Source organism: Micromys minutus (genome assembly GCF_963924665.1).
Source record: "Micromys minutus genome assembly, chromosome: 24".
NCBI classification, from domain to species: Eukaryota; Metazoa; Chordata; class Mammalia; order Rodentia; family Muridae; genus Micromys; species Micromys minutus.
The window spans coordinates 41,748,303-41,758,430 of record NC_137959.1 but is presented as its reverse complement, the minus strand read 5'-3'; the positions used below and the strand labels follow the sequence as shown (position 1 = coordinate 41,758,430).

General features: G+C 48.5%; 1 protein-coding gene across 1 annotated transcript in view; it reads left to right on the top strand.

The window, feature by feature from the left end:
* HSDL1 (hydroxysteroid dehydrogenase like 1) overlaps positions 1-7,079 on the top strand; it is a 12,578-nt gene extending 5,499 nt beyond the window's left edge. Inside the window, exons 2-5 of the mRNA XM_080937315.1 lie at positions 1,915-2,140; positions 2,823-3,268; positions 3,433-3,660; positions 6,748-7,079. Coding sequence (XP_080793441.1) covers positions 1,921-2,140; positions 2,823-3,268; positions 3,433-3,660; positions 6,748-6,846 — 993 coding nt within the window. The 5' untranslated portion in view covers positions 1,915-1,920 and the 3' untranslated portion in view covers positions 6,847-7,079. The remainder of the gene's footprint in view (positions 1-1,914; positions 2,141-2,822; positions 3,269-3,432; positions 3,661-6,747) is intronic.
* The last annotated feature ends 3,049 nt before the right edge of the window (positions 7,080-10,128 follow it).

Sequence of the window (10,128 nt, the reverse complement as noted above, 5' to 3'; positions counted from 1 at the left end):
GAACCTCTATCTTCCCACTTCAGCCTCTCCAGTAGATGGGATGACAGACCTGGTTTTGTTTTGTTTTGTTTTGTTTTTGAGATGGAGTCTCACCATGTAGACCATGCTATCATTAACCTCAAGAGATCCACCTGCCTCTGCCTCTGCCTTCCAGTGCTGTGATTAAAGGCATGTAGCACTGAGTTCAGCTGGGGCCTGATTTTTTTAGTTACTTATTTTTTTGAAGACAATCACTGGGTGTACAGCCTAGCCTTTTGGCTTCAAACTTGGCATCCTCCTTCGTCAGCCTCCCAGATTCTGAGATTCTGTGTTCACATCACTACTCCAGGCCGAGAAGACCTTTCACAACTTACTGTCCCGTCAGCTTGATTATGAACGTGGTGGAAATCAGTTAGTTTACTGGGGAGAGTGCCAGGTGGTCAGGGCCTCGCAGCTTGCTGTGTATCTCAGTGTTGCAGCTCTGCTGTCAGTGGCTGGTTGTATAATCCCAGTTGCATTCCCCCCACACCCCTCCCCACTCCCCACTCCCCCCCCTCATTCGCCCCCACCCCAGCTCCGGGGCTGTCATTCAGTTCTCACACTTCCCTGTGCCTCTTACTGGCAAGGCAGTGTGCTCTCACAGGTTCCTGCCCGGTGGTCAGTTTGTTTGATTTTTTCTTTTGGGAAACTTGACAGAGCTTAAGTTACTTTGTGATAGACACAGAGGGTGCCCGCCCTTCCCCCAACGCTCCTGCCATTTTTGCTTCCCTGTTATTTTCAAGGCTCCCCTCCTCTCGCTTTAGTGGAATTTCCTCCCAAAAGTCATCCCAACATTCGTATTTTCTTTGGGAGGGGAGGAGATGTGGGGGGAGGGCTGTGGGTGGTACTTGAAATCTAGATTCCCGCGTGTAATCTCACCTGTCCTACTGTGCGTGTGCCAGCCTTCAGGCTTGCCGGGCCATTTAGTGCACCCTGGATCTGACTGCAGCAGCTCAGTCTACTGTGGTCCAGGATGGAGCATAGCCCGTGGCGATACCATCAGGACCATGCCTGGCCTCTGTCCATCTCTCCAGGGTCACCTCTGCTCCACGCAGGGTTGCTTTCTAGTTGTCAAATGCCTGCCTTTGTCTTGGATGGGTCACATTTGTCACCATACCTGGGACAGGTCTGCCCTTTAGTACATGTTTGCTGTGTACTCACTTAGGAGACATGTGTAGGATTTTCTCTAACCTAGAGGCCAGGAAGGAAAATACCAAACAAACCAAATTAGTAAGGGAGGGTGCTTGGTGTGCTGTCCTGGAAGAGGACCCTCTCCTTATTTTAGGGGAGTGCCCCTTTTATTTAATATGCATATTTTGGGGGTGGCAAGGCCATGTGCTGTGACTATCTGTGTTTATTTTTTTTTTTTGGAAAGATTTATTTATTATATACACTGTAGCTGTCTTCAAACATACCAGAAGAGGGCATCAGATCCCATTACAGATGGTTGTGAGCCACCATGTGGTTGCTGGGATTTGAACTCAGGACTGAGCCATCTCTCTGGCCCATCTGTGTTTATTCTCTATTAGTCACTGTTGAGGTAATAAGTTCTTTGTACTTGCTGACTGAATAACACCAGGAGCTGAGCACAACCCAGGGATAAGTGTGCCTCCTACAGCTCTGAAGCAGGTCGCTTGGGTGATCTTTGTTTAGGCTGCTGGTAGCACAGAACTTTGGAGGGATTCAGTAGCTCTGTTGCATAATCTCCTTGGAAGGCAAGAACTTTCTAAGCCACAGGTTAAACATTGGAGTCACGGCTCCTTGGGTCGACGCTCTCAGGAATTAATGGTATTTGAATGCAGAGCTGTGAAGGCCAGGGTTCTCCATCCAGCCAGGATGTCTGCTCCTGGTTTTGCTTCCCACAAAGAGCAGCTCTTTCTCTTTCTGTCCCTGCAGGTCATCATGGCTGCTGTTGACAGCTTCTACCTCTTGTACAGAGAAATCGCCAGGTCTTGCAATTGCTACATGGAAGCCCTGGCCTTGGTGGGGGCCTGGTACACAGCCCGGAAGAGCATCACAGTCATCTGCGACTTCTACAGCCTGGTTAGGCTGCACTTCATCCCTCGCCTGGGGAGCAGGCCTGACCTGATCAAGCAGTACGGAAGATGGGCAGTCGTCAGTGGTAACCTCAGCTCCAGTGGCCTTTCTGTTTGGGTTGTATTTTAAGTCCGCACTTCTGAGGAGCTACAGAACTTAACTGGAGTCTTCTGCTTCCTGCTGAGACCTCATTCTGTGCCCTTTCTTCAGGGAGCCCAGCCCTCAGACTGGCATCCTCTTCATTCCTCCATCCTGCGTCCCACATGTCTTTCCTACTCTTTTTTGAAGTTATCCTCTGAGGCTGTCAGTGTTCTCAGAGATGCTTCACCTATTTTGAATTGCATTGTGATTCATCTCTGTGTCCCAGAAAGCCACCCTGACACCTGAGCAAGCCAGGTGCAAGTTTGGAAGCAGATTCCCATAGTGACTTACTCTAGGGGGCTGAGTGTGAGCACTCACCTACACATACACTGTGTGTGTGTGCCACTGTGCACGTGTAAAGGTCTGGGAACAACTTTTGGGAATCCTCCTTCCACACTGTGGGTCCTGGGGTTTGAACTCAGGTTGTCCTTTACCCACTAAGCCATCTCACTATTCCCTGCCTGGGGGTCTTCAGTCTTAGGATTCACCATTGTCCTTAACTGACAGATGTTATGCCCCCCACCTCCTATGAGCATTCTTCTCTGATGAGATCAACAGGGGGTGGTCTGGTTCTCGTTAGGGATACCAAGTTCGGACATGCTCATGGCCCCTGGCTTGCCTTGCAGGAGCCACAGATGGCATCGGGAAGGCCTATGCTGAGGAGTTAGCGAGCCACGGACTCAACATCATCCTGATCAGCCAGGAAGAAGAGAAGCTGCAGGCTGTGGCCAAGCACATAGCTGACACTTACAGGGTGGAGACACTTGTCCTAGTGGCAGACTTCAGCAGAGGCCGGGAGATTTATGCCCCAATCCGAGAAGCCCTGAGAGACAGAGACATTGGCATCCTGGTGAACGACGTGGGTGCGTTCTACCCCTATCCCCAGTATTTCGGCCAGATTCCTGAGGACACGCTCTGGGACATTGTGAACGTGAACATCGCGGCTGCCAGCCTTATGGTGCACATAGTGCTTCCGGGGATGGTGGAGAGAAAGAAGGGCGCCATCGTCACAGTGTCTTCCGGCTCCTGCTGCAAGCCCACCCCACAGCTGGCTGCCTTTTCTGCATCCAAGGTAAGGCTCTTGTCCCCGGGGGCTGGTGGGGGAGTAGTCAGGTCCGAGTCACTTACACTGGCATGGTTCCCCAGGGTGGGAACAGGCACGTCTCTCTGCTCCTGGGGTTCCTTTCAAGTTCCTTCCAGATTATAAGTCCCTCTCCTCTCTCCTCCCCTCCCTAGGCCTATCTGGACCACTTCAGCCGAGCCCTGCAATATGAGTATGCCTCTAAAGGGATCTTTGTGCAGAGCCTGATCCCCTTCTACGTGACCAGCAGCGCAACAGCGTCTGGCAGCTTCCTGCGCAGATGCCCATGGCTGGCACCTTCGCCGAGAGTGTATGCACAGCATGCCGTGTCGACCCTGGGCATTTCCAAAAGGACCACAGGCTACTGGTCCCATTCTATTCAGGTAGCACCGCGCCATCTCCCGAGTCCCACATTCACAGTGATTTTGGTTACAGTGAGTGGTGCTCGTGGGGAGGATTAATGCAAAAGTTTTCAAATTTCCTTTGTCACCCTTAAAACATGAAACAGGTGCTTTGGTGTGTGTGGGAGTGTGAGGATACAGGGTGCTCCGTAGGGATTTCAGGGCAGAGGTCCTGGTGAAGCCGGAAGCGGAAGTGCTTCCTGCAGAGCCCCGTCCAGAAAGCCGTCAGTCTCTGCACATCTTACTCTTGGACTCACTTCCTCGGGAGACCTAGAACTGAACTAGTTGATGGTTGTTGTTGTGATTGTTATTCAGACAGAACAAAGTTTAAGAGTACTCAAGGGTCAGCCGGATAGCTCACCAGGTAAAGGTGCTTGCCACCAGGCCTGAGTGTGATCTGCAAGATCTACCTGGTAGAAGGAGAGAGCTGCCTCCCACAGGTCACCCTGGGATCCCTACACACACTGTGGCGTGCATGCCCTACCACTGCCACTGTGCACACACATTTGAAAATATTTGAGATTTATGAAATGTTTTATATTGTGATTTTGATCAGCAGGTCAGTAACTAAATGATTTATAGTAATTTGTTTCTTACTATCTGTCATAGAAATAGATGTACCCAAATTTGGAATTTCACTGGGCAATTTCTGATTGCCAGGCAAATACTTTGGGGGTTATTGTGCATAAAGATAACTCAGTTTACCATCAGAAAATACATGTGGGAAATACAGCAGTGAGCTCAGAGCTGCGGCTTGCCTAAGATGCTGTCTGGGAAGCTGTTCCTGAGTCTACATTTGCTAGAGCAGTGGGCACTGAGGCTTGGGCTTGGTAGCCTCAGGCTGGATTTGTAGCCTGCCATCTCTTCAATCGCCAAGAGGCTGAGACATGAGAACCTCTATTTAGGGCCATTGAGTTCTTAGCTAGGTGAGTGCAAAGCCCAGAGTACCAGGAGATGCAGAAGTGGAAAAAAACTGACCCCCAGAACACAAGGAGAGAGTGGGCATTGTGTCCCCAGCAGAGCCTCCCTAAGGAAGGCAGAGGGGTTTATTCAGGATGTCTATGTGTACTCTTATAATTTGGTCTGTTCCTGAGTGTGCTCAGTTTACTGTTACAGACTTTAAAGAGCTGAACAGAGATGCTTAGCTTTCATCAGGGAATACTGCCAAAACTGAAGGAAAGGTCACTTTGAAGGTATCCTGACTCAGGAATGTACCTTTGAAGCCCCAGTGCCTCATGTCTGCACCCTGAGGATCAACTTTGTCACTCCTCTTCCTCTAGCTCCGACAGAAGCTGCCAAGGGTGCCAGCACTCTGCTGTCACACTGGACAACTGTTCTCTGGTTGTCCCTTCCCACTAAGCAAACATAGGAACAGGCATAACGAGCATCACCCACGGGGCTCTCAGGATTGAGCCTGTCTCAGGTGCTCATGGTTTTGTAGGGCCCACTCCCAGGTCCCTCCTAGGAACCCCTGCAAGACACCTTTCATCTCAGATTTTGATGAGGTCTGTTTGGGGTGATACAGTGTATCTTCTCCTTGGGTTTAGAATGTTTTACTAAGGACACATGTTCCCAGGAGTATGCAGAAAGGGAGCAGGCGCTGGTGGTGGGCATCGTGATGGGGCATCGTGTCCTTGACCTGTCTAGAATGAATTGAGCTGAATACCTCGGTATGGGGCGGGCTCAGGCTTCTTCCTTATTGTTTAATGTGGTCAGTACATTGCTGCTGGGTTGGAACCCACACTGATCTGTACCCTTGTTTCTTCAGCTCTCATTGTTGTGTTTATAAAAAGATAAAGAGAGAGGGAATATGCTTGGTGGATATGTAGTCAGGTGTGGAGGAAGGGATGCCTCGGAGAAAGGGCCCATGCTGAGGCACACCTTCCCCACGAGGGACCAGCCACAGGATGGTATAGTATAGAATAGAGTTTATTCAGGGCATGGGGAGGGGAATTGAGAGGGTAATAGAGGCAGAGAAGGCGGAGAGGGAGAGAGGGAGAAAAGTAGAGGCCAGCCATGAGCACATAGAGAGAGTAGGGAGGGAATCGGGAGAGGAGGGGAAGGGGCAGGAGGACAGAGCAGGAACAAGAAGGCAAGAGCAAGAGAGAGCGGAGGAGGCGAGCAGCCCCTTTTATAGTGAGTCAGGCACACCTGGCTGTTGCCAGGTAACTGTGGGGCAGAGCTTAGACAAAATGCTAACATTCCCCATTTTGGTTTAATTAAAAAAGAAAAAAAATAGAAAGATGATGGTGGAGGCAGAAATAGCGTCTTCATGATCTTTAGTTACTTCCTGTTGACTTTGGGGCGACATGTATGTCTCTAGGAATCCTAAGAAAATGGGTATGGGTTGGTCCAGTCTTAGGAGAGTTGTCTGTTTCCTTGCTGTTCAGGATCTATTGGTCCATCTGTGGATAGATCAGAAGGAACAGGTCCAGTAGAAGCATCTGTGTCTGTGAGAGAAGGTTGGAGCATCTGTGGGTTGCTTCTCGGGAGCTTTCCTGGACGTAGTAAATGCCTGGACTTGACAAGATGCTGAAACACACACACACACAACACACACACATACTTTATAGGTAGAGAATAAGGTTAAGTACGTTTGGGAAAACAATTCTTAGATATACATCTGGAATAGGTAGTAAGTGGGAACTTTAGGCTATTGATTAGCAGATGTACTTATTTGGATGGAGCCTATTTGGCCCATGAGAGGTAAATCTGATTTGGTTTCCTGTAGCTTATAAATTTACAAAAATGATAACAAGTTAACAACATGAGCAGTCTTTATGATGAGCTTTTTGTGGAGCAGAAGGAACAAGAAGGGCTTTTTCCTTCTGTCTAGGAGACTGAATATATAGTACTTTAAATTTAGTTAAAAGACAACCAGAGGAAACTTAAATTTCTAATTTGTGAACTAGAATGTTTCAAGAGAGAGCAGAGGGGCTGAGGAGGTCCATTTTTAGTGGGTCAGGCACACCTGGCTGTTGCCAGGTAACTGTGGGGCGGAGCTTAGACAGAATGCTAACACTCATATCTTGGGATTCTAACCACATCTCCTTTCTCCTTCATTTGTAGTTCCTTTTTGCACAGTATATGCCTGAGTGGCTCTGGGTGTGGGGTGCAAACCTCCTCAACCGCTCCTTACGGAAAGAGGCCTTATCCTGCCAAGCCTGAACCGGGAAGCTTGGGAGAAGCTTGGCCAAGCCACAATCATCTATGGTATTCTGGCATTTGGAAGAACACATTCACTTCACCTGTGTATCCTCTCTTACTGAGTACCTAGTGTATTGCCATCCTTCACAAGGCCGACGTTTAAGTCTGTGAGAAAACCTCAGGGACCACAAGGGTGGCCCAGGGCACATGGCCACGAAGCCTGAGAACAGAATGGGATGCTTCCCCAACACTTAGAGCGTGACTGGCTAGCTCCTGTAACGGCTTGTGTTGGTCTTTTTTTTTTTTTTTTTTTTTTTTTTTGAGAAATCACCTGTTTTCCTTTTATAGGTGATTGATTATAGTATTGGCTTTCAAAATGCCCATCGCGCTGGGCGTGGTGGCTCATGCCTTTAATTCCAAGCACTTGGGAAGTTGAGACAGGTGGATCTCTAGGAGTCGGCCTGAGCTACATAGTGAGTTCCAGGCCAGCCAGGGATGTGTAGTTAATCCTGTCTTTAAAATAAAAAATATTAATGTTCATCAGGAAGACAACAGAAAAGTGTTACTTCAAACTGTGAACTGTGAGTGCAGGTGGTGTTAACAGTAGACATGTGTCACACCACATAGCTCCATGGGGGAGCGTGTGTGTACATACTGCCTTTCCCTAAGATCCCCCTAGAACCATGTGTGTGCTGTGTGTCTGAGCAAAGTTATTAATAAGACTTTACTGGAGACTTTGTCAGGACAAGATAATGGGGGAGCCTTCCCGTAGTAAATGTTTGGGCTACTCCTTTTCATGTCCTGGGCTTACCATGTCTGACACTGCTTTGAGTGATTTTTGTCTTTCCAACTCTGTAGGTGAGCTTCGTTCCTAGACTGGGACATGTAACAGGTTGTCTTTTGATTTCAAAGGTAATTGTTGTGGCTAAGTAGTGATTTCTCAGTACATCCGTGTTCTGACTGACCCTCCTCAGAGCTTGGTAGAGCTGGTTTTCATACGCTTTTCTATGTAATCCAATTTCATCCCAGGAGCATTGTTGATAAAATCATTGAGTGCTTGTGGAATAGTGGTTCAAATATGGGCAACTTTAGTGTGTGGTACAAGGTAGTTGTTGAAGTGATGTTAGAAGCTCTTTTTTAGCCTGTGTAATGAATGTATACATTATAAGGAATGCTGTCATTAGCGTGAAGGTACTTTATATAAGTCCCATGATATGGGTGCACACTGAAACTTAGTGTCTTTAATTGGGTCTCATAAAACCAACTTCTTGGAAGGATCTCATTCCCAGCACTTGGGAACCCAGGTCATGGCAGCTTGTGCAGAATGGAGGGTGTGGCGCGTCCCCTTGTGGTGCTGCTCCTGTACCTGGGAAGTGGAAATGGGGGACATGCTGGGACATGGGTGGAGTTGCTTCAGTGACATCCCATCACCCGTAGGCTCAAGTGCACTTTGCCCAGGACATCAGTTGTGGCATTTTCAGCTGTGACTGGGATCTGGAAGATCAGTGTCTTCAAGCTTTCAGTTATGTATTCAGACCGTGTGCAGAACGCCATGCTTGGAGACAGTGGAGGAGGAGCATCGGAGACATCTGTCTTACTGCTGAGTACCTGGGAGGATGTGGGATAAGCAGCACCTCCATGTGAAACATCACGCACAGCCACATTGGTGGGAAGAAGGTGGGAGACTCAAGGTGGTTCAAGGCCAGCATGAGCTATATAGTGAAACTCTGGTTCAGCAAACAGAACCAATAGCAGAGATACACTGTCCGTTGTGTAAGGTCCTGTGGTCCAGTATTCTGACTTGTCAGTCAAGTGTGAAGGATAAGACGGATGACAGCGCTGTCAGTGATGTTCCCTCAGCGGGACTCAGCTAGAACTTGATCGAGTGCAGACTCAGCACAGTGCTCCATGGCTGCAGCAGAAGACCTGAACCAGGCACCTTTAGGCTTCCTAGCTCTCATAGGCAGACCCTCTGCTGAGTTAGTCCTCCCACGGTGGGCATGGTTTTTACCAAGGAAGGAGGAACTCTGAACCTTTGTAACGCATCCTGTGAATTGGAATGTCATAATAAAAGCATCACTGTTTCCTTGAGGTGTCACTGTCAGGAAAGGTTTTTTTCTTCCTTACAGACATTGTGAGCAGAAGTTAACCTGTCAACACCCATGGTTGTCATTGGTTAAATAACAGGGTGCACATCATTGTGCCTACTGCCTACTGGGCACCTGAGGGACCTTGCTCTTGTCCTCTGGCTCAGTAGCTCAGGATGGGTTGTGCACTTGCAATTGTGGAAATGGTGGGGTGGCTCACCATGAACTGTTTTGATTGTACAGTAGGTACAAAGGCCAATTGTGGTAGGTTTTAGAGAGTGGGAAGAGAAGTGGGAGAGAACAGAGTTAGCAGACTTTTTTCCTCCTAAGATGTGTGTTTTTTTTTTTTTTTTTAGGTTAATCATATATATGTATGTATGTATGTATGAATGAATGTATGGCTGTATGAGCTTGTATACACCACAAGCATGTAGGTGCCGTTGGAGGGCATTAGGTTCCCTGGAACTAGAGTTACAGATGGTTGTGAGTTGCCATGTGAGCGGTGGGGAGCAACTTGTGCTCTGAATTGCTAAGTCATCTCTCCAGGTCCCTTTTTAATTATTTATTCGGTATTTATGCATGTGCACGCCATGTGTGCAGGGGGCCACAGAGGCCAGAGAGTCAGATATCCCTGCAGTCACAGATGGTCGTGAGCTACCTGATGGGGTGCTAGGAACTAAACTTAGGTTCTTCTGGAAGAACACTAAGTGCCCTTAACCACTGAACTATCTCCCCAGCCCCCCGATCAGTCGTTTTTGTTTTGCCTACCTCAGTGATGTGAAATCTATTTGGGAACTAGAGGGTTGGTGGTGTCTCCTCTGCCCTCAGCCTCTGCTCCTCTCTACCCACAGTGAGTTCTGTCCTGTCCCTGTCTCAGGACTGACCATGCCTCCTATGTGCTGTGTGTCTTGATGTGTTCCCAGGAGAGTGATGGACAGGCAGTTTTATCCCTTGGTGTCTCAGGGGAGCAGTCCTGGGAGCCCCGCGAGCACCAAACTCTAAAGATGTCTAAGTCCCCTGGATCAAGCAAAATAGCATTTGTCTGTGACTGCATGGGTCCTCTGTACACTGAGATCCTCTCTGTAACACACATAACCACAGTGACATTACAGACTCAAATCCTCCCAGCGAGAAGTCACTCTGGCACTTAGAGATGAATAAGGGAAACCCTTTAATGGCAGCATGGGATTGGTCCTGGCCACTGTGCAAAAGGGAA